Raw genomic sequence first — 25,149 nt, forward strand, 5'->3', positions numbered from 1 at the left:
TAATCATTTGAAAAAGCACTTTTTGAATTCCACAATCAAACAAATCCAAGAGATTTTAGACAAAGTTTAAAACTAAATAACATTTCTAAAATTACCGGCAAACAAGCAACGAACTAGAATGACAAACGTGCGAAAAAAGTGTACCTGTTTTATAATTATGGTAAGAGTACTTTCATTTTGAAATTCATTCAAGGATTTTATATCTTTCTACAGATAATTTATCTAAATATTGAATGAGCTTTTCGACCTAGTACATGATTATAAAAATGAGCTTAAATTTTTGTTGTTGTGAGATATGTTGAAGAAATAGAAAACGCGCGCGCCTGCTGTGTGCTGTCATAAAGCACGCGGGGGTTGGCAGAACACGAGAGAAGTGTTAGGAGAAGCACGACGCGTAACGGAGTGCTTCTGGACACTTCTCGAGTGTTCTGCCAACCCCCAAGTGCTTTATGACTGCACACAGCACAGCAAGTAAGTTTTTTATTTCTTTTATAAAATAAAAATTACAATAATAGATAGGAATGACACAACGGAAAGTGCGCGCGCGTGCAATTTGCTCTCATAAAGCACGCGCTCCAAACCAATCAGAACTGTGACATTCATAACAGTTATTTTATAACATTGTATAAAGAGCGGTACCTTGTCTTTCACTTTCAAAAGCTAAGAAAATATCAAAAAACATTTTCAAATGCCAAATTACAGACAAAGTAAATTATATTTTGTATTTGTATTGCCTTTTGCGTTATTTTCTATTTTGCCACAGCTGTTCTTGTCAAGTATAAATGAATGTAAACTTATTAGTTTTTCAAAAACTTTTGTTGTTAACAAGATGAAAACTGGTAAAATTGAATTTTCAAAATCTAGTAAGCTTATGTTTTCAAGCTAGTCTCAAAAAATAGTTAAGACTTTTATGAATGAAAATACGGTTCTTGTAAAAACATAAAACTTTTGACGTGGATAATTAACCAAACGTCGTTATTAGTGTAAACGAAGTAAAAGTAATGTGTATTTTGCTCACCTTTTTTTTACCAGGCGAGTTTCAAGTCTGTTTCATAGTCTTGATTTGTCCATAAAAGTTGGGAAATCTCCAAAATTTCGGATTTCAATGAAAGACATCCGAGGTAAATTTCACTAAACCTGATATTGTATTGGATTATTTGTAGTTATCTTTCGTTTTATAAGTAAAATCAATCAGGAATTCAAAGCTTAAAAAATGTCGGCCATGGAAAACTTTGTCGAAGAATCTTCCAAGAAAAAAACTAGCCCCTGGGGGGGTTGGTGGTGAGTTGTGTACAAAATTCATATAAGTGGGATCGGGAGAGTATTGTCGCGCAAAGAAAACGATGTAGTGCATTTTGATTCGTTTTCAGTGCATGTTTTTTATTATGGGAGACATTATCTTAATATTTAATAAAAAAATTGAAAATTGTTTTACGATCTTCATTTTATCTTCCACATTCATTCAAATTGGGCTCCCTGTGACTTGCGTATCGGGAGCTCCGCTTATAGGCAGTGCTAAATACATTTATACAGAGTTTATATGGGGAACAAAACGGGAATAAGCCTTTTCATGGTTTAAGAATCGATTCCACTGCGCATGCGATTTTATCCCGAATTTCTCACCTTCTTTTGTTTAATTAAGAACAAAAAAGGTTTAGACAAATTTAAGGTGAGAAATTCGGGATAAAATCGCATGCGCAGAGGAATCGATTCTTAAACTATGAAAAGGCTTATTTCAAACGGTTATCGTGGTCGTTCAATGAGAGTCGACTTTCCTACCTACGTACGCCTACGTACCCGGCTGCATATAACTAGCTCTATAGTTAACAGACCTGAGGCCTAAAAGCGATTACCGCGCGGATTCTCCATTCTCATAGTGGGCGCTGTGTTATCATCCTCCTGGCGCAAACGATGCAACCATGAAGATCTATCTCGTGTCATCTCTGGAGACCCTGAAGGCAAGTTCTGTTAACTTTGACGTTGTTCTGGCTGGAGATTTGAACAGGACTCTTCTCCCAATGGTAAAATCTGCTGTCAAAGCTTTCCAGCTCAAGCTGGTCGTTTTCTACAACTTTGGATCAAATTGACCTAATACACTATGACGCCACTGATTGTTTAAGTGGGGGATAGAATCGCTAAATCCAATAGATAATTTAACAAAATTTGCTCCTAGCGAAAGAGTTTAATCTAAAATGCCCTGGTTTTCAGTTATGATGTGTGTTAATATGTACTAAAAAATATTCTGAGCGTTTGCTGGCTATTCTACTTCTCTTCATGGATTGATACGGGTTTTAGAACAATTTTCGGTAAATTTGCGTTGACCATGATCCTTTGCGTTTAAACAATAGATTGTTGAAGATTGTTTTGATATGACGTCATAGTGAATGAAGGCAATTTTCACCAATTTGAGAGAATATTTCTCAGCCCCTAGTAGTATGCCTCCCTTTGGTCTGTCGGATCCTAGCTCAATATTTATGGGGACTGGAATCCGGGACAAGCCTAAATGCAAAACCATTAGATCAAGAGATATCCTGATATCCTAAACACCTCTTTCTCTGAATGGTCCATGGCTGTTCCTTGAAATTACCAGGCAAGTAATTTTTTTGTAAGTTTGCTGATGACACAACCATTTCCGAAGGATGCTGTTGATTATGTCAACAACTGGTCTCAGGAAAACCTCCTTCTACCTACTTACCACCTACCTACCTACCATACCTACTATACCTGCCATACCTACCATACCTACCATACCTACCTACCTACCTATACCTACCTACCTACCTACCTACCTACCTACCTACCTACCTACCTACCCACTCACCTACCTACCTCAGAACAACTAAAAGATACAACAAGCATCCCAACCTTTTTGCAATCAGAGAGCCCCCTGGGGCTTTTTTATCAAAAGTAGTCAGCATTTTTACAAGACGTAAACATTTTATTTCATTTATTGGAGAAAGGAAAGCCATACTCCTTTTCTATGCCTTTTTGCATAGGGTCTATACAAAAGAAGTACTTATATCTTGAAGGACATCAGAGTAGCCTAGCCATCGACGTTTTTGGGCCTGCAGGTCATTATGGTATACCAGTTACATAGCAGTTGTCTACTTCCATGGAGAAAATTGAGTAGGTATGAGAATCTTTGTTTCACTTGCAGTAAGGAATGAGTTACAGTCACGCACTAAACAAATTAGGGAAAATTAAATAAAGCCTTAATAAACTAGGTGAGAATGCAGAGATGTTTTAAGAATATAGGTCTTTTGCACTAACAGGTCATGTGACCCCACCATGAAAACAAAAAGTTGTGTCAGAATGAACACCAGAATTGAAAAGTCAAAGCACTTATGGATTATAGCAAACTTTCAGCTTATAGGCAACTCTCAGATTATTTGACTCGCGTCTCGGTAAACATTCCCCGATATTCACTGAGGCTGAGACAAATAATTGTTTTAGTATAAATACACAGGTGATTCTTTTAAAAAAACTAAAAAAAGAAGATAAAAGACATATTTAAAATTAGGAAAAATTTTAATTGAAGTAACAAACGAGGATTTCAATAACAACAGGCGAACTCCGATTTTGGGAATCTAAAAAGTTTGTTTGAGCTTATTTAATAGTTTTAAGTCCTTTTTTACCTCTGAACTAAGTTAGTGCAAATTTGTTAGCCTCTTTAGTCCTTTTTGGGACAGCTGTTATGAGAGAGAAAATTAATGTTTTTACACAGACTAAGCTAGACATCAGTTTTCTAATTACTAGTTTCTTATCGTATGAAAACAAGATAAAGAACGATCAATTAGTTATTAAAAATATCGATATAAGATTTCAGTAATGCTACCATCACGCACAAGTTGAGAATGGTATGATTTGAATTCGCAAGTAAACCTCTTAGCTCCTCTTAGCATGTGTAGCTCTGGTTACGCCCAGGTGGTGTGCGACACGGTGCACGTGACATTCATCGTCCAATCAGATTCCCTGATTTTTTCCCCCGAATGTCGCGCAAAAAAAAAAAAGAGGTTGAAGCATTTTCCAAATTCCTATTGCTGAAGAAAAAGCCTCTCTATTTCTTCGAAACTAAAAATTAAGAGGCAGTCTCTGTAAAACCGGCCCACTGCATTTCGGGTCAGAAAATAGTTTTCCCTCAAACTTTTACCATAGAAAGGTAATTACTAGTAAGTAATGAAAATGACTTTATGTTCTCGAAATTCATCAAAATGATTTTTTTACAGCGCATAAATCCTGGACCACCGTTATTACTAAATTTGCATTTATTATCAATTGAAAATTGAACATATTTAAGTCGTCACTGCTCGCAAAATATAAAACGCTGGAACAAACTATTATTTTTCCTGACTTTTACATTCATTCTAGTGTCAAAAATAAGCAAAATTTTGAATGTTAACCAAAAGGGGAAAAAGGAGAAAAATAAGTATTCATACCCATTTGACGGCTTTTGGAAATCAACACAAACCACCCCTCACTAAAAAGCTTTTTTCTCCCAAGTCCAGAACGGGTTACATAAGTTTTTTACTTCAATCTATTGATCAAAGGTTGATAAAAGTGGATCCATAAAAACATTTTGCGCTTTTTATGTATCTTCTTCACAGCAACCTCGGACTTTTTAACTCGTGGATACGCGAAGCGTATAAAAGAGTTATTGTGAGGGGTCTGAATATGCAAATGTGTCACTCGCTCACTCACTCGCTCACTAAGATGTTAGCAGATCGATAATTAAACGTTTAGCGATCGTCTTACGTCATTTGATTACGAACGTTACACGACACTAGCAAGCACAAAGCTCTTATTCTAATACCATATAGATTACTTTGTTATTTTATATGAGGAAACGAAATGTCATGTTCCATGTGGGATCAGTTTCTAGCACTTGTAGACGCCGTGGGGGCCCACTGTGCATGCGCACACTCGCACATAGTTTTATCTTCGAATTATTCATATTAAAAGAATCAAGGAAAGATGAAAGTTGAAGTAAAATTATACGATTTACACCTGAAATAAAATTTCAATGACTTAGACCTTTTTTTCTAATGTATTTTAAAAAGTAAACAAACACGCTTATTAGGTACAACGTGATTTTTCAGAAGACTCGTAGATCGATCCGGTTATCGAAAAAAGCTATTTTAATTAGAACTCAAGAAGAGAGTCTGATTTCAAGCTCTGGAGGACTTTATTCTCCATAGAGACAGCTCAAAGTCACGGCGGTATTCAGGAATAAAATCTCACAAACTCGATCGAGCGAAGTTTTAATATTACTGATCAACAGTTGTATTTACTAAGTGACTTCTTAAGAAAGTAATCAATGTAGATGTACGTAGATCGTAGAAAAATAGTAAAAGACGAAAAAAAGAACAATTCCAATGGAGTTTTGAAGGAAGTTCGGCCAGTTTTGTCATTTAAATAAGCCGTTCTGAATAAAAAGTAGATTGATCGCCACGCATTACAAGATTACAAACAGCCGAAGCAATGCTCAGATTGTATGTTGAAATGTGCGAAGGTCTAAACGAGAATTCGTTCCAATAAATAATCATTAATTTACCGACTTGGATGAAGACGAAATAATAGCATTTCTAAATGTATTTCTATAAAATATTTGCTTAGTTCACAGTGTAAATAAATAGTTTCATTTGAAGTAGGAGCCGTGACCCCTGAAGGTCAAGATAAACAGTAATGTAAATCAACACGCATAATGCAACGCTTTATGTTGATCGTCCCGATTGTATCATAAACGGTCGATTATCTTGTATATTCAGTTTTGAGCTCGTAGGTCGAATGATTCCTAGAATAAAACACACAGCCCGCCTTTGAAATTGAAAACAGAGAAAGCGTTTTCAAATAGATCTTCCAATTATACTCTATACTTGACTCAGTTGACTCTATCGCGAAGTCGTAGTCGAAGTCGTCTTTCGTATTAATTGAAGTTCAGACAATTTTCAATTCCAAACTCAACAAACTAGCGAAGAACTAGATGCTAAAAGGAAAATAATAAGGACGATTACTCATCTTACTAGATAAATTGAGCATTCAAAATATCAACAAGCATAAGGAGGGCACAGGAAGACCAATCTAAATATTCGAAAAGTGCAACAAGTATCCACGAGTTCGCCAAAGGGCGTTTGATTCGTGTTTTTACCAAAATGTCTTATGAAATATGCAAATTAAGTACCGAAATAAACGATAACTATTAACCATTATTACTTGCTTGAATTTTACTATATCCGGTGTTAACATACTAAATATGTTCTTATTTTCCATTTTAAACTACTTTGAAGTAAAATCGTCTCCAAAAAATACGCTATGATGCGTGTGACGCGGTATATGAACTGTTTTGAAGTTTTATGCAAATTACTTATTGATAATGTAAACTAATTTTTCTAAATTATATTTTCCAAAACTGTATTTCTTTTCTTTTTCTTTTTTGAAATAACCTAAAAACTTGTCAAAAAGCATCTATTTTAATGTATCTGATCTTCTTGAACTGCCCAAACTAAGGAAAATAGTCAAAATACAATTTATCTACCACGACGGAATGAACAACTTAGTTCAAAACAAGTGATTAAATACGAATTAAATCTAAGATTTTAGGTTAATTAGGTTAATTTTACGTCCTAAATCTCCAGATTTTCGATTTCAATGAAAGACATCCGAGGTAAATTTCACTAAACTTGATATTGTATTGGATTATCTGTAGTTATCTTTCGTTTTTCTTAAAGTAAAAGAGATTCAAAGCCTAAAACTGTCGGCCTTGGAAAATTTTGTCGAAGAAAATAACAAAACTAGCCGCTGAGGGTGGTGGTGAGTCGTGTACAAAATTCCTAAGTGGGAGAGTATACTCGTGCGCGAAAAAAACAACAACAACAACAAAAAAACAAAAAAACAAAAAACCAACAAAAACAACAACAACAACAAGAAGAAAAAACAACAACAAAAAAACAACAATGTACTGCATTTAGATTCGATTTCACTGCATGGTTTTTATTGTGGGAGAAATTATCATCATCTCGAATAAAAAAAAATTGAAGATTTTCCCTCCGATCTTATTTTTACCTTACTCAGTTTCATTCAAATTGTTCTCCCTGTGACTTCCGTATCGGGAGCTCCGCTTTTAGGCAGTGCCTAAATATATATATTAAAATTTTAATTACTACTTTTAAGGCTATATATAATATCTCGCCTAGCTACATTAGTAACTTAGCGTCTATTAAGTCCTGATCTGTTTATTCTCTCAGATCGAAAAATTCGTTATTTTTAGACCGTCCCAAGGGGCGTATGCTTTCTACATTAGGGGCTCGTTCTGTTTATGCTGCTGCCCCCACATTATGGAACAGCCTTCCTATGAACAATTCCTATGTGACAAATTCACACAAAACTTTTAGCAAAACGTTTAGCAAATTTTTTAGGCCATACTTCGTTGCCTTTTTAGTACTGATAGGAATGGCATTTTCATTTTTTCAATTTCCTCATCGGAAATTGTAGCAAAACGATTGCCGGCAGATGCGATTTTGAGTTGCCGACTCAATATTCCGAGATTCAGAGGTGAATAACGTACACTATTCACCTCCAATTAACCAATGAGCGCGCGCGTTCTTAGGAAGTACACAAGTTGGTATATGCTAATGATTTTTATATATATGCCAACGTTTTTTGAGGTAAAACTTACTAAATATTGAGGTGCTCTAAATTCCTTTTTGGTGTTCATTTTGACACAACTTCTTGTTTTAAAGGCGATATATAGGATTAAGTGATCAGTAAGTTCAAAATTGGCCTGAAGTATAAAATATATTATTATATAATTACCAATGAAATATCTATTTTTCTCTATTTCGAAAAATTGATATCTTCACACGTGAAAATAACATGTTATTTTCACGTGTGAAAACACAGGGAACCCGATTAAATTCAAATCAACTAAAAAGTGTGTTACACACCACAGGCGACCAATAAGAAATAAAACATCAACGGTTATTGATTTAATCGGCTATCAGTTTACAGCACCGACCTGATCACAGCTTATGTAATGGGAAACCGATCACAACTCAGAAAACCCACAAAGAGCAAAGTTACTTTTCTGAAAGAAGCAAAAAAAATATAGCCGGGTTCCCTGTGGTGAAAATATGGCTATTCAAAAATACACGGAAAGAATTGCCTGAAAAAGTCAAAATATACTTCATTGATAATTATATAATAAACAGAACATTACATGGGCGCTTGGAGATACGAAATATCCTCTATATATTAAGTAAATAAATAATTAAATTGGATTTAGCGTGGCACTTTACAGAGAAGTTCTTTGTCCACTGAATTCCACTTGGAATTTTAAAAGTTAACTTTTGTGGAGGGAATGAAACTGGAAAAGTGTGAAGAAAAAAGCAACTCTGCTCATTTAAGACATAGAGACTAGTAATTGAACCTGTGATTTACTGGGATGGCATGATAGATTCTAGCTATACTAGATAGATTCTAGCTCACTGACCTGTTTCAGCCCATTCCTCATCTTCAGATGCAGCTTTGATAACTTTTTCACGCTCATCTCCATTTTTGTATGACATTAAGGTGTGAACTAAAAGTAAAAATTAGGACTTGTATTAGTCTTTTGAGAACATCAGAAAAAATCTGTTAACATTTGGTGAATTACGATTTCAAGCTCACGCCCCCTCATGTGAGCCCATACAAATTATGTCTCAAAAACACAGTTTTTGGATCTTTTATCAAAATAATGACTATTTAGGCAACAAACAGAAGTGGATTCAGTTAATTCAACTATTTACGGACTAAATTATATGGTTTAGCTTGGATTCTATTTTTGCTGATTTTATAAGCTCATACTATCTGTTGGCCTATACATTCGCCTCTTATGATTTCTTAGGTTTCGTAGCCTCGAAAACATGCTAACTACAGTAGTTCGCGAATAATAGAAGATTTACGGGGTCATTTAGGATGTTGTGTCACGCAGTTTACTTGTGCTATATAACTTTACTTTTAAGAACAACCTTTTGCTTTGGAAATAGAGGAAAAAGACCGAAAAGAGCAAATATTCCAAATGTATGGGCATTTTTTTCCAATGATATCTTATGTACATGCTCCTTATCATAGAAAAGCCACTGATCGAAAGATTTAAAAAAATTTAGAATTATATAATTTATGTGGTATAATCATGATTAGGAGCAGGCGTAGCTCAGCTGTTTAGTGCGCGACCTTCAGAGCTCGAGGTTCGATCCTTAGGATCTCCACGTCGGTTTCGACTTCTCTCTAATCTGTGTAGCTTCAGCATTAAATACTCTTAAAACAGAGCACTGATGGAGAGAGGGGGTAAAGTGAGCACCCTTGGCTTCCATTGATAGGGGCATTTAGAAGTTCAGAAAATTTCTGATTTATTTTATATGTACCTTGTCATCACTTTTTTTCTTAACATCTCATATCGTAATATATATATCTATAATATACAACATTCAACTTTCAGAAATTTCTGAACATCTCTTATCGTAATATATATATGACCATATATCAAGAGATGTTAAGAAATTTCTGAAAGTTGAATGTTGTATATATATATATATATATATTACGATATGAGATGTTCAGAAATTATTCCTTTTTATTGTACAGATATGTTCAATATAATTGATATAATTGTTTAGAAATTTTCTGAAAATGTGTATTCCCCATTGATAACAGTTGAATTTCAACTACCGACAGTTAAATATAGGTACTTTACCTTTACCTTTATGATTACTTCAGGATCCATAGTTTCTCCAGAGGGCCAGAAGGACGTTTAATCGCTAACATCCCTCAGGACAAATAGTGAGGAGGGACGTTTAGTCTAAATATCCCTCATGAATTTAAACATGAGGGTCGATTAGACTAATTGTTTAGGTGGACATGATAATTCTAAATGTCCCTTATCCTCACCATTTGTGAGGCACTGGTGGGCCGCCCCTCACATTGACCCAGTAGAAATCTTTTACTGGGCCCAATGACTCGACTCTACTACACTGGATCCGTTAAAGACCCTACCACTTGTGGAACCCATTGAGAAGTAATTGAACATGCCTTCATCACATCAAAATTCTTTCTAACAATTTGTGACGTATTAATTAAGTTATCAGCATTTTTAAATAATAGCTCATTGTATACAGGTAACCAAGAAATTGCATACTCATGATTCCCTAGAGTACATTGAAATCAATACTCTTTAAATCTTATAAAATTGAGTTTGTTGGACTGACATTGTTTATTCAACTAGGAAAACTACCCATTGTTTGGGTAGACACTCAAGCATAGCTGGGATATTGGTGTATTCATTCCTCTCTTGGCTAACCAATAATTTATTAAAGTCGACTATATTTTGGTTTACTTTCAGTCTATGGTAATCATAATATTACAAACAAATAGCATGATCTTTTGGCTGATTATAGCGATTAAATGTCTGCCTACGGCGTAAGGATTTCAACAAAACCTGAGCAAGCTCCCTTGGCTTTTGGGGACATTTAATCACTAATCACCCTCAGGTAATGCTGCATTACTTATAATTATTATTTATAACTACCTTGATTTGTTGGACCAATTTCATTAAACCATATTCCAACAGGAGCAGAATACTTTGAATGAGCTTTAATTCCCTGCATCCATCTGTGTTCCAATTGCTCTCTTTTCCCAGGCAAGAAAGTACATGAAACAAGCTCATAGACTCCTTAGTAAAGAACATACAGTGTATTTAATCTTAAATAGGCAGAATTTTTGGGGACCAAACTGAAATACTCCTTATGCACTTCTGGTATTTAATGGGTTTCTATTTATTGTATTGTGTAAAAAATAGATAGCTGGATTGCATAAGGTATTATTATATGCCAGCAAATTAACAGTCAGTACGAAATCCACAGTACAGTCTCTCAGCGACAACCCTAATCTAAATGAGGAAAAAATTAACCTTGGTGTAAAATGGTAACATTAATTCAATCCATTGAAATTAAATAAATCAAATTATACAGATTCAAATATAAATGCAAGTAAGTTTAATATATTACCTCCTGTTGACAGGTATTTCTGCATCTCATACCAAGGTGCTGCTTTCATTATCACATTTTCCTGAAAAAAAAAGAAATTCCTGCTAATCCTGCTAATATTGATGCTGCTGCAGTCATTGTTGCTGCTGTTAATCCTGCTACTGTAGTTGCTGCTGCTGCAGTTAAAGGTCTTGTATTCCTTGCTGGTATTGCAGCTTCTGATCCTGTTGTTGTTGTGTTACTGCTACTTCTACTGTGGAAACTATTGTCATTGTTGATGTTGCTACTGCTGTCAATACGTTTGCAAGTGCTGATCTTAACATATTTTAACATATTTAAAGCTGACAACTCCCATATTTTATAGTGATCGATGCACTGTTTTGATGATGTTTTCTTTTTGATTAATATTGTAATAGTTGATGATACATAATGATGATACATGATGATGCATGCTGATGATACTTTTTGATGATACATGGAGATGATACATGATGATGATGCATGTTGATGATACATGAAGATGATACATGATGATGATACATGATGATAATGCATGTTGATGATACATGATGGTGATACATGATGATGATACATTTTGATGATACATTATGATGATACATGATGATGATACATTTTGATGATACATGATGATGATACATCATAATGATATACATATATGATGATGAGACATCATGATGATACATTATGATGATGAAGTCCAAAACAAAATAAAACTAATTAGCCATAGGTTATACTATTTACCGTTACATCATTGGTTGATTCACTCAAAGTTCATCGTTAAAGATGTTTTTTTTGAAACAGCTCACAAAAAAGTTTCTCTACTTCATTTTTTAACCCCAAATTCTAAGTAAAATATAACCTTAGAAACTTTCCATTGTTATTAATAATAACAACACCTTTATGGGACAGGGTACACCATTTCCACATTGATAATGTACAGGTGGCTCTCATAATGTGTCTTTAAGGTAATTGTATAACATGTAACTTCTATGGCTAAAATAGACATGCATGTCCCTCTACCCATGACAGTAATCAAGCATTATATATAGTTACCTGTTTTAATACCATTGGCATGAAATGTACAACAAATTCATTTTGCCATTTTTTATCTTGACTGAGTGCTTTTCTTACTTCTGTCCTTTGTGAATAGCTATCTATTAATGCAGGAAAAATCCAAAATCAAGCTGCAAAACATGTTTACAACTACATATATGTGATGTTACGATACAATTCAATATGTACAATACTGTACAATACAATTTTTATTATACAACATAACATGACAAGACATGACACAACACATTACCATATTAATTTTTACCATTTTTTTCAAATAAAACAGCTTTTTCAATGCTCCATATAATTCAGTAATAAAGCATGCTGCAGGAAGTGACATAAGCAAGAAAGGAGAGTCAAGAGAAGCATGAGCCATAGGCAAGTGCTTCTCAAACTTCTTGGGTGTTTTCACACTTCCTATATCTAAAAGCTTAATTATTACTGATTGGAGAATGGAAAAAGTTGATTTAATGAATTTATTATAATTATATCAGGAAGAAAAAATCTGTTGTCTTTTTTTTGCAAAGTTTGTTGCATATGTGCCTGGATAGTGTCAGCAACCACTCCCTGTTCACTGATAAAGGACAGCAATCAATCTATCACATATACTCTCTAAGCTATTTAAATAATCCCAGTCAACTACAATGCACTGTGCACCATAAGCAATGCAATGCAATTGAGCTATTTTCTCTACCAGGCAGTTTTGTAGGTGGCGTTTGGAAATCAATCCAGTTCCATTAGTCTTGTTAATAAAGACCCCTTGCAGCACTTTGGAATGCAGCTCAATCTGGGGGACAAAACAATAGGTTCCAATTCTCAGAAGATTGGAATTCTTTTGTTTTGTCCCTCAGACCGAGCTGCTAGAAAATTTATGATCATCATGATACATCTATTAGTCACTTAAAGCTTTTCACAAAAGAACATAGCTTTCAAAAGTTGTGATGCCTAACAGTTGGATGACAGAAAAGTAATATTATTGTCACCAAAAAAATCTCTAAACTTGCTGTTGAATGAAAGGAAGGAAACTTTGGGAATTTGAGGACTTTGGCAAAGTGAATTCAAATTTGCAGGAATTTTGCTCCACCATTGCTTCGAGAACGATATAGGCAAACGATGTAAACAATAAACAAATAATATAGGGGCACAGTGCAAATGTAGTGCTAACAATATTTTACTAATCATTTTATAGCTAATTCAAAATATCAAAGATATTCTAGCTGAATAGCTAATTTAAGGTATCAGGGTACCCCAAAATTGCTTAAAAGTATAGATTTTTACATTTTTACATTTTGCGATTAAATATATAATACTCTTCGATTTTCCCAAAAAAAATTTCGATAGTGATTTTTAATAGCGAGTAATAAAAAAATACGGATTGTGCAAACAAAGGCACTTCTGCTCAGTCAGAAACATTTTTGCGTTTTTCTTGGAAGTGATTTTGCGTTCAGTTACCCATACATTTTGAGCCCGATGTCAAAGGGAATTTGACCGATTTAACTGAAATTTTAAGGAAGTCATCTTGGATAGTTGTTCTTCAAAAGTGTGTCTCCGATTTTTGATATTTTGTTTATTTCCAAAGTTATCGTGGATTTTGGCTTGCATACCGGTGATATAGCAGCGTCATAACTTTAAGAGCATATAAAAAAGCAACGGGGCAACTAATCAAAAATTGGAGACACTTTTGACAAGTGATGTCTTGTGATCTCGGAAATGTAATAAGCATTGGTTTCCGATCATTACCAGCTGTCATCGAACTGCGCGAAGATGCCACAGTGAAAATTTGAATAATTTGCTCTAACTTAAAAGGATAAATGTATTTTACAAAAAGGGAAAAAGGAATAGTTTCTACATTTATTCAGCTTTCAGAAAATGTATACTTTGTTGAGGTTTCGATTAAAAGGTTTTGTGCTATTAAGAGTTGAATGCACAATGGTCGCTAGGGGTACCCTGATACCTTAAGCTATTTACATTTGTATTCATAATGTTAAAATATATGTTCATGCTAGTTTAATAGTATACCATATTCCCAGATATGAATAGTTTGACTCAAAGTTCCCCCAAGTTCTACTGCCCAAAAGCCACATAGTTTAGAATGGTTGGTCCTTAATCCAATACATTCATATGTTAGCCTCATACAATCAACTGTAAAGACAAAACAAGAGAATAATATTTCACATCCGATTACCAGCTATTGGATCAAAGCAAGAAATCACTTATTTTATTTTATTTAGAGACCATGCATGCATTGGTGAGTGCAAAATTGGCATATTATATATATTATGTTATATAGGATCCCCAAACCATAATAGCAAGCATTTCTCAATAAATGATTCGTCAATAAACACAAAAGATCATCAAACAAACAAACAGACAACTATACTTACTGAAATGTTTGGGCTTTATAACATAAGATCGCATTTCGTAGAGCTTGTCCGAATTGGTATGCTGAGAGCTGCATGAAAAAGCACGTAAACCTCGAAATATCTGATATGGCTGTAGACAGTTTCTCAACATTATTGCCATATTTAATAAATCAACTTAAAGAAAAGTGATACAATTTCAAAGCTAAAAACAAATGCTGCTTGGCTTGTTTTGATTTACTGCCTACTTCAACGTTCGATTTGAGCCCACGATGTGCACGCGCGCAAACCGCTGAGTTATAAGAGCTTAGGGCGGCAAGGCTCAATTTTTCGATTTAGGGACTGTATAAAGGACACAACATGTCACAGGTGCAGCCTCAAAACCATTATATGTGTTGAAATATGATGTATAAACTGAGTATCCTTTGTAATAAGAACAGTACAAAAAACAGTAACTAAAAACAGTACAAGTCATACAACTTTCTTTACTATACTGTGGTAAAGTTATGTAAGTATAAGACAACTGACTATGTCATGTCTTTTTTGTTTTACTTTGTAATAATTCGTCTATCTTTATGTTGATGATATTTAGTGCTATGTCAAGGATAAAAACAGAAGTTCTGAACAAGCTCCTTAGCTTCCCCAATAAAACATTTCGAAGAAAGAAGATCCCTCAGGCAGGATTTGTCAGTTTGAGATCAATATTATCAAGTTGTGGGATGCCATATATCTCAGGGCTGTATTCATTTTGCTAAAGGAATCCTCCTAAAGAATTTAATATATCACATGCCCTTTTCTTCCTAAAGTATGTTCTGTCGCCGAGGATTTGCGTTTATCAGCTTTTTTCTTATTTTCTCAGTTTTTTCTTCTGTGAAACTGATGAATTCTGTTTCGGCAGCATAGTACTTTTCCATAGCTTTATCCATGTTATCCAACAAATCTCTAATGTTTCTTTCAATACCAGTAGCAATGAAGTGCAGTGTTACTGAGTTGAATAGTTGAATTGATGATGATTGATGACAGCTCAATACAGCTTGGAGTTTTCGACTTCTTTTAGAAAACAAGCTGCGCATCATGATCACTTACCTTTGTTTTTATTTGTTCACACTTTTGTAGTATTTCAATGGCCTCATTTTTGCATCTCACAATATTTGCATTGTCGCGATGTATCATGATGTATGGGGGGGGGGGGGGGGGGGTTGGTAGTTATTTCGTTTCAAAAAGGGGAGGGGAGAGAAGTTATTTTACGTTTAGCACAGGGGGGTTAGCTTCAATTTAAACCCAATTTGGAGAATTTTAGAGCCCCCCCTCCCGATAATTATTGCACAGTCCCTTCGTAGTGTAAGTGTCAGATGCAGAATGTACGGTGACCCACAGGGGACATGTAGCAAACCATAAAGTTGCTGCATTTTTATATAATTTGCTGCAAATAAAAAATAGTTGCGACTAATATTAAACAATTTGAAGCAAATAAAAAATTCTTGCTGCAAATAAAAAAAAGTTGCTGCAAATAAAAAAGTTGCTTATAAAAAATACTTGTACTTTACTGGGACCGAGGGAAATTTTTATTATCATACCAAGTGTCAAAGAGAACAAAACAAAAATGGAGAAATGAATAAGATTTTTAATGTTTTTAATACACAACTTGTGCGTAGCCGCAGTCAAAGCAAACCTACAACTTAATAAATATGCACTTCTTTACAAAGAAAAAAAGTGTCAAAAGTTGGTATATTTCCTCACAAAATTCTCCTAAAATCTTGACTTGCTTGTTTAGTCGATTTTTTTTGTCGATGCAGAATCCTTGTCTTCTAGTAACTTGGATATTTCCGCCTCTCCGCGGGAAGACTCCATGTTTAATCTGATGTTTCGTGAAAGAAAACGCGTGAATGAGTTTTGCAAACGCGCGCTGAAATGTGTTGCTTTCTGGTTTCCGGTTTTTATATTTTTTGAATCACGTGACTTCCGGTTTTGTTATTCCCGGTCCATAACATAATATTCCCCTCCCAGAATGGTCGCCAGGAAACAGTCGAATTTCTTCACGTTCACGTGACAAACTCTCGACCAATAGAAATTGAGGAAAATTGAACTTTGACAGTTGGTATATAATAAAAATTCATATTTCTAGCTCGGCTGTTTTGAATTACAGCAGTCAACGACGTAGACATAAATTTCTGTCATGTGATCTGAAAGCTCCGCCCTTGCATAATCACTTGGCAACATAGTGACATTGATTGACAGCTGGTATACAATCTAATTGATCGGACTGTAGACCGGCCGGAACCCTATAGCGGATGGCCGCAAGGTCTTTTGGGTAATTTCCTGAAGACCCTTGGGTACTATTGTGCAGTTTTTTCATTTTGCCTCGCAGGAATCAGGACGACAAAAAAAACAACAAATAATTGTGTACTTTTTGAAATAGTTTGCGATTGCGTGACTAAAAAGTTTTCCAAATAAATACACATAAACACTACTAAATACTACTAAATTACGCCAATTCTGTTGTTTTCTATTGTTTAATTAGCACTATTTCCTACTAAATAGTGCAAAGTGTTGCACACTTTTAGTGTTTGTACTCTAACAAGAATTTAGAATTCATTGGTTGACTCAGGATGTTATAGTTTTAGTAACCAGGAATGTTGTCCGGGCCAGTGGATTTGTAGATATTGAATGTAGAGTGCTTTTCGGACACTTCACACTGAGATGAAGAACTTGTCAGGACGTTTCTCCAACGAGATGGCCACTGGACAACACGAGATGTGATTGAGTTCACTTGCCGCGTAAGAGAAGGGCTTGATTAATGTAATTTGCAAGTGCTGGTCCTCTTAATATTTCGTTTCCCTATACAACATTAATTAGTGACTCGATTTTAGACGTTCCAAAGAGCTGCTTTATTTCTTTTCAACAGTTATGTGAAAACATTTGAGAATTATCTAATTTCGTCTTGTAGTATGTTTTTTTGGTCTTTTTACAAAGTTCGTTAACATTGTTGCATGTATGCTCGTTTCACCGCCCTGCTTATCGATGACTACACTAGTTGACATAGCGGCCACCGCTTCTCTAGAAGCCGAGTAACCACAAAAAACCCCAGCTTTTCCAAAACAAGATCTCCTTTTCTGCCTTTCAGTATCATAAATTACAAAGACAAACGAAATTGACATCTTTGTATTTCAAAATAGGATCAAAACAATTAGTTACCAAGATCATTTCGTAGCTACGCACACGATAAGAGAGCGTTTTCACGTGACGTCACAGCGACCATGTTGGTGTCCCAAAACAATACATTTTCTGGGGAAATGAACTCTGTTTTATACAAAAATTGTGCAAAAGGTTTCTATTCAGTTTTAGCACACCAATATGGTTGCCTTGTCACGTGAGTAAAAACGCTCTATATCCAGCTGATCTGATGAATAGTGCCGTAAAAATGACTCCACTGCAAAACTGAGGTGTACTAACTTTTTTTTATTTGGTGGCCTGGAAATCCATACTTTAAAGTGGAAAAGTCACAATTTAGACACCAGAGTTGACGTTTTTCCTCCAGTTTAAAATTTGTTTACAGACTTGCCATGTTACACACTAGTTAATTCCTTGTACCTTCGACACTTCTGGTTGCGTAAACCTGCGAATGATACTCTTCTACTAACATTAGAAAGCGTGTGCATCCCCTTGATAATAATGTCTACGCGTGATCGCACTACAAAATATATATCAATGAAAATGACAATTAAATAATGGATGGACGAAATCAAGAGAAAATGAACTAAAAGAAAAAATTCCAGTGCCTCATCATGAGCACTCACCTTTCATGCTATTTTTCGAATCATTTAATGCTAATTTTAGAATAACATTTCCATCGTTTTTATTTTCTGCACGCGCTCTACCCTGTTAGCTCTGGAAGTTTTCTCGGTATTTTTCGACTAAAAGTGGGCAAACAGCGTAGAGCGTTCGCAGTATTCGCGTGGTGAACATAAAAGATGGCAAATATGATTCTAAAAATAGCATCAAAATGTGCCTATGATGGTTTTAAGCATGAATACAAGAGATTCCTTTTCTTAGTTAATTTTCTCTTGATGAAATTGCATAACACTGTGTCTGAGAAGTGCTAAAAACTAAGCTTTTTATCTCCAAAGACTTTAGTACTATACTAGTTGTAGAGTGCAAACAACTAATCCGTGAAACATTAATTACTAAATAGTACAAAATAGTGCTAATTAGACAATAGAAAACAAAGGAATTTGCATAAACTTGTGCTATTTAGTATTACTAAAGTTTCACGGATTTACTGTGGTCACTCTAATATAGGCAACAAAATCATGGAAAGTTATCGTGCAACAATGTTGCATAGCAAGTTGTACAGTATTTTTGATTTAATTATCACTGAATGAGCAACAAATTTTCCTTTCCATAAGATGATAGAAAATAGAGATGGCTTTTACATCGACACTTTATTACCATCCACTTGTTATTCCTATTTTCAGCTTAAAGCACGGTATTGATGTGATCGTTAAAGTTCTATTAAAAGCACAACAAACATATTAGGATTTATCATATCACTGTTCTTATGTTCATTTTCTGTCTTTTGTAGCCTAAATTAAATAATATCGCTTAAGATATAAGGCTTGGTCACCTCTTCTTGTCAGTTGGTCTACGAGTCTTTGGAGTTCCTGTGGATTTCAGAGTGGAAGGACTTTGGGAACTTTTCGTTGGGTGCATATAGCTAGGTACCGTGCTTCCCCCAAAAGTACTTGGCGTAGATTTTGATGATTCCTTTGAGCGAATAGGACTGTGGGATTCACGTGAACTCGGTGAAGGAGAAGGCATAGCATTACTTTTTGACCGAGTTTGAGATACCTAAAGAGAGAATAAAAGAAGTATAATAAAGCTACCTTTCTTATTCATACAACAACAACGACGACGACGACGACGACGACGACGACGACGACGACGACGACGACGACGACAAAAACAACAAAAACAAAAAACGAATCTGCACAGAAAAAAAACGACACAAGGAAAAAAATCAAACCGCCCTTTCACGAACTCTTTGATACTAGGTTGCACTTTTTATAGATTGGTTTCCCTGTCCTCTTTTCATATTCTTGCTATTCGAAGAAGATCGCTCGATTTAAATGCTCAATCTAACTTGTTAGATAAGCAATCGTCCTTATATTAACTTTGAAGTTCGACTTTGTTTAGTGCTTTGTTATTTCGCTGAGTTTCGAAGCAAATCCTGTAATGAATCGACTGTTTGAGCACGAGTAAGTTGAAGAGTTTACGAAGAAGAAAGACGACTTGGATTGCTTTGCTTGCTTCCCTATAGAGAATTGGGCTTTTGTTTTTTTAATTTCCATCAAGAGTGCTTTTTGCTTTTTGCCATGACTCTTCAACCTACGAGTCTAACTGAGAAGTATTAAATCGATGAGTAAACTAATCAGTAAAACTTACTTCAAATGAACATCACTTGTTGAAAGTCTACTTTAGACGTTTATTTTATTATTTTACTTGAACCTGCATCTTTTCTTAAATCTTTTGATATAAATACATACAAAAGTAAATCTATGTTCGTCTGCACGCATGCCGGCCCTATTTCAGGATCGCCGACTTTAAAATGTCGGCTCAACCTTTCAACGGCTTGTTTGCGTCTTCTATTTGTAAACGTTTATGCTTGAAAAAGGAAATAGTACCGTTCTTGTCAATTTGCTCGTTTCCGTTGGTATTTTTGTTTATCCTGTGATCCACGTGATCCAACCAACACCAGGAGCTTCTCCGCGACGACCGCCATATTGAATTGGTCGGCCGAGTGGACCGAGGTTGCAAATAGCCCAAGTTCCGAGATATATATACTTCATGTGCAAAGGTAGTAGTAGGGTAGGGACTGCACGGACCGGATTTTCGGTGAGGATTTACTAATTTTGGGTGAGGATGGCTGAGGATGGCTGAGGAGCCGGGTGAGGATTTAATTATGTTCTAATACGTCACGCATTACGTGTATCATATGCGGTGGATTTAATTATTTTTATTACTTATTACCATAAAATGACGAGTAGGTATTGTGAAGTTGCCATGACGACCAATTGACGCCATGAGTTTATTGTTTGACAAGTTTGGACAAGTCTTTTGTTTACCAATCCAATTTATAGAGCTCGGGGATTTTGAATTTTTAACTCCAAAACTCAACCAACCAAGCAAGCAAGCAAGACCTAAAAAAAATTACTTTTGAGAAACGCAATGGCTACGTTATTCCTGTTAGGCTCTCAAGGATATCACGCTACCGTCAATGAATTCAAAGGACTAATGAAAATTTGATGACTATATATTGTATCCAACACAATGCAATTAAGACTCATAAACGATAAACAATAAGACCTACTAAGTTCTTCCTAATTATGCAAAAATCAGCTGAAAATGATTAGTTCTGTTATCTTGTTCTATATCATATAAATAGCGTTCATTCTATTTCATACTGGACCGTAGTACAATGACTCTAAAATTCCCTAGCATTCAAGCTTATTAATGCTGTCATATCTCTTTCCTTCAATCGTTTTTGTCACATAGCTGGACCGTAGTACAATGACTCTAAAATTCCCTAGCATTCAAGCTTATTAATGCTGTCATATCTCTTTCCTTCAATCGTTTTTGTCACATAGCTGGACCGTAGTACAATGACTCTAAAATTCCCTAGCATTCAAGCTTATTAATACTGTCATATCTCTTTCCTTCAATCATTTTTGTCACATGATAAATAAGACAAGGCATCAAAACAATTTTATGAATGCACAAATCTACAGGAAGCCCATATCCGATTTAGTTATTGAAAAACACAGGAAGCCCATGGCCAATTCTTATTTCCACAGGCAGCCCATCCGATTTAGTTATTGAAAAACACAGGACGCCCATGGCCAATTCTTATTTCCACAGGCAGCCTATCCGATTTAGTTATTGAAAACACAGGAAGCCCATGACCAATTCCCATTTCTACGGCCAAGACCATTTGAAATACCAAAATAAATAACTGATTTTATAATAATCTTATATCTGCTTATTTTTTCTATGATTGAGGGTCGATGAGAGGTCGATGTAAGATTACCTCCTGTCCTTCTGCTATCAGATATCAGATTCTGATAGCCTGATAGCTAAGCTTTCGATCGCCTGATAGCCAAGAAGCTAAGCTATTGATAGCCTGATAGCTTAGCTATCGATAGCCTGATAGCTATAAAGCTATCGATAGCCTGATAGCTAAGCTATTGATAGCCTGATGGCTAAGCTATCGATAGCCTGATGGCTAAGCTATCGATAGCCTGATGGCTAAGCTATTGATAGCCTGATGGCTAAGCTATCGATAGCCTGATGGCTAAGCTATCAATAGCCTGATAGCCAAGAAGCTAAGCTATCGATAGCCTGATAGCTAAGCTATTGATGGCCTGATAGCTAAACTATCCATAGCCTGATAGCTAAGCTATTGATAGCCTGCTGATAGCTAAGCTATTGATAGCCTGATAGCTAAGCTTTCGATCGCCTGATAGCCAAGAAGCTAAGCTATTGATAGCCTGATAGCTTAGCTATCGATAGCCTGATAGCTATAAAGCTATCGATAGCCTGATAGCTAAGCTATTGATAGCCTGATGGCTAAGCTATCGATAGCCTGATGGCCAAGCTATCAATAGCCTGATAGCCAAGAAGCTAAGCTATCGATAGCCTGATAGCTAAGCTATTGATGGCCTGATAGCTAAACTATCCATAACCTGATAGCTAAGCTATTGATAGCCTGCTGATAGCTAAGCTATTGATAGCCTGATGGCTAAGCTATCGATAGCCTGATGGCTAAGCTATCGATAGCCTGACGGCAAAGCTATCGATAGCCTGATGGCGAAGCTATCGATAGCCTGATAGCTAAGCTATCGATAGCCTGATGGCTAAGCTATTGATAGCCTGATGGCAAAGCTATCGATTGCCTGATAGCTAAGCTATTGATAGCCTGATAGCTAAGCTATCAGCTATTAGCTATCGCTAATTAGGAAGTATCTTGATCAAACGAGCACAGAACACCTAGTACATGCTTTTGTGACGTCTAAATTAGACTACTGCAATAGCGTCTTGCATGGTTTACCTACAAAGCAATTAAATGAGTTGCAGCGCTTGCAAAATTCAGCTGCCAGACTAATAACTAAAACTAAGCGCAGAGAAGATATAACTCCTGTTTTACGCCAGTTGCATTGGCTGCCTATTAAGCAAAGAATAACTTTTAAGGTCTTACTAATTACTTTTAAGATTATTAACGGTTATGCACCAACATATTTAAACAGTTTATTAGAATCTTATACACCTAAGCGCGCTTTAAGCTCTGCTTCTAAGAAGCTATTGATAGTTCCTAAATCATTTACATCTACTTATGGCGATAGAGCATTCTCTATCGCTGCGCCTAAGCTCTGGAATAACCTACCAGAAATAATAAAAAATGCTGAGACTGTTAAACAGTTTAAATCTTTAGTTAAAACATATCTTTTCAAAGAAGCTTTTGACTGATCTATTGCGTCCTTACGAAATACAGATTATGCTATCTTATTATGCTATATTAATTTTAACCCTATATTGTTTTAACCATACTTTTATATTAGCTATATATTAATTAATTTGTTTTAGATTATCATTATTATAACATTTTAGTCTAGTTATCTATATATATATTATAATTATTACGTCTTAATTATAGTTTATTTGTGATACACATTGTAAACGCATTGAGGCGTAGCGAAATGCGTCATAAAAGCTGTAAATTAAATTAAATTAAATTAAGCTATTGATAGCCTGATAGCAGAAGGAGAGGAGGTAATCTTAAATCGAACTCTCATGGACCTCGCATCGACCTTGCATTGACCTCGCATCGACCTCTCATCGACCCTCAGTCATAGAAAAAATAAGCAGATATAAGATTATTATAAAATCAGTTATTTATTTTGGTATTTCAAATGGTCTTGGCCGTGGAAATGAGAATTGGTCATGGGCTTCCTGTGTTTTCAATAACTAAATCGGATGGGCTGCCTGTGGAAATAAGAATTGGCCATGGGCTTCCTGTGTTTTTCAATAACTAAATCGGATATGAGCTTCCTGTAGATTTGTGCATTCATAAAATTGTTTTGATGCCTTGTCTTATTTATCATGTGACAAAAACGATTGAAGGAAAGAGATATGACAGCATTAATAAGCTTGAATGCTAGGGAATTTTAGAGTCATTGTACTACGGTCCAGTATGAAATAGAATGAACGCTATTTATATGATATAGAACAAGATAACAGAACTAATCATTTTCAGCTGATTTTTGCATAATTAGGAAGAACTTAGTAGGTCTTATTGTTTATCGTTTATGAGTCTTAATTGCATTGTGTTGGATACAATATATAGTCATCAAATTTTCATTAGTCCTTTGAATTCATTGACGGTAGCGTGATATCCTTGAGAGCCTAACAGGAATAACGTAGCCATTGCGTTTCTCAAAAGTAATTTTTTTTAGGTCTTGCTTGCTTGCTTGGTTGGTTGAGTTTTGGAGTTAAAAATTCAAAATCCCCGAGCTCTATAAATTGGATTGGTAAACAAAAGACTTGTCCAAACTTGTCAAACAATAAACTCATGGCGTCAATTGGTCGTCATGGCAACTTCACAATACCTACTCGTCATTTTATGGTAATAAGTAATAAAAATAATTAAATCCACCGCATATGATACACGTAATGCGTGACGTATTAGAACATAATTAAATCCTCACCCGGCTCCTCAGCCATCCTCAGCCATCCTCACCCAAAATTAGTAAATCCTCACCGAAAATCCGGCCCGTGCCATCCCTACCCAACTACTAAAGGTTTTAGTATTAAATTCTTTTCTCCTGTCACGAATCATTGAGCATTATTTACGAAGCCTCGCATATCTTTGAGCTTTCCAATTCCTAATGGGAAAATATTTTTGAGCCTCATATATCTTTAAGCTTTCGAATTCCTAGTAGGAATTAACTTCTGAGCCTTACATCTTTGAGCTTTCGACAGCTAATCCGAGAAAGTAACCCTAATTGTTTAAATATCGATCTGCTAACATATTAGTGAGCGAGTGAGTAAAGTTGCATATTCAGGCCCCTGTATGCTTGGTGTCCCCACGAGTTAAAAGAGAGAGAGAGAGAGAGAGAAATTCGAGGAAACCAGTACAAAAACTATAAAGAGTGTGAAATTCACAAAAAGATAAAACTAGATTAAACTTACTTGTTTTTTCCCTGAGGAAGAAGTTGACTTTTTGGTTCCAGCAGAAGATCTAGAGGGACTGCAGTGTCCCTTTTTGTCATTTTCCTACAATCGACAAAAGCAGTACGACTTAATCTCTCTCACCGATAATTCATTTAATTATATCATTTTCGAAATCAGTGGTATTTCTGCAATCTGATTGGCTCCCAGCAGTGCGATAAATCATGCACCATTTTGAGTTTTAAATCGCACTGTTTTAAAGAGTCAATTAAGGTAATTCCCTTGTTTTGCACTGTGCATTTTTCTGCGCATGCAACTAAAAGCATAGAACTAACAAAGTTTAGGCATTTTTCTTTTGGAAAAACTAAATAAGAAACAGGTTTAAAACCAATTTTCACTTTTTTCTCTTTCTTGAGTAGAGAAATTGCAATTTTTATTTGACTTGCCTCAGTCTCCACTCGTAAAAGTGTCAGTTT

General features: G+C 35.4%; 2 protein-coding genes across 2 annotated transcripts in view; both read right to left on the reverse strand.

Annotated features, from left to right (window-relative positions):
• Positions 1 to 2,917: 2,917 nt before the first annotated feature.
• LOC116300741 (protein NipSnap homolog 3A) lies at positions 2,918 to 14,712 on the reverse strand. Its single transcript, XM_031709663.1, has 7 exons — positions 14,477 to 14,712; positions 14,112 to 14,234; positions 12,090 to 12,190; positions 11,037 to 11,097; positions 10,559 to 10,702; positions 8,486 to 8,572; positions 2,918 to 3,181 (listed from the first exon to the last, which is right to left on the reverse strand). The coding sequence occupies exons 1-7, from the start codon at positions 14,613 to 14,615 to the stop codon at positions 3,105 to 3,107; spliced, it is 732 nt and encodes a 243-aa protein (XP_031565523.1). The 5' UTR covers positions 14,616 to 14,712; the 3' UTR covers positions 2,918 to 3,104.
• A 3,179-nt stretch (positions 14,713 to 17,891) lies between these two features.
• The window catches only part of LOC116300740 (serine/threonine-protein kinase 33), a 53,048-nt gene continuing 45,790 nt past the window's right edge, over positions 17,892 to 25,149 (reverse strand). Inside the window, exons 13-14 of the mRNA XM_089031316.1 lie at positions 24,695 to 24,778; positions 17,892 to 19,300 (exon numbers count right to left, since the gene is read on the reverse strand). Of these exons, the coding sequence (XP_088887442.1) occupies positions 19,073 to 19,300; positions 24,695 to 24,778 (312 nt within the window). The 3' untranslated portion in view covers positions 17,892 to 19,072. The remainder of the gene's footprint in view (positions 19,301 to 24,694; positions 24,779 to 25,149) is intronic.

The sequence above is a fragment of the Actinia tenebrosa genome, unplaced genomic scaffold, assembly GCF_029948245.1.
Source record: "Actinia tenebrosa isolate PJP-AT-01 unplaced genomic scaffold, QUT_ActTen_1.0 PGA_scaffold16__25_contigs__length_10494907, whole genome shotgun sequence".
NCBI lineage: Eukaryota > Metazoa > Cnidaria > Anthozoa > Actiniaria > Actiniidae > Actinia > Actinia tenebrosa.

Excerpts from the sequence above, each read along its gene's own strand:
- LOC116300741 (XM_031709663.1), bottom strand. The coding sequence starts at position 14,615 with ATGGCAATAATGTTGAGAAACTGTCTACAGCCATATCAGATATTTCGA. Across the intron at positions 10,703-11,036 it reads GAAATACCTGTCAACAGGAG|GAGTCTATGAGCTTGTTTCA; the intron begins GTAATATATTAA and ends TTCTTTACTAAG. Across the intron at positions 8,573-10,558 it reads AATTGGTCCAACAAATCAAG|TTCACACCTTAATGTCATAC; the intron begins GTAGTTATAAAT and ends TTTTACTTTTAG.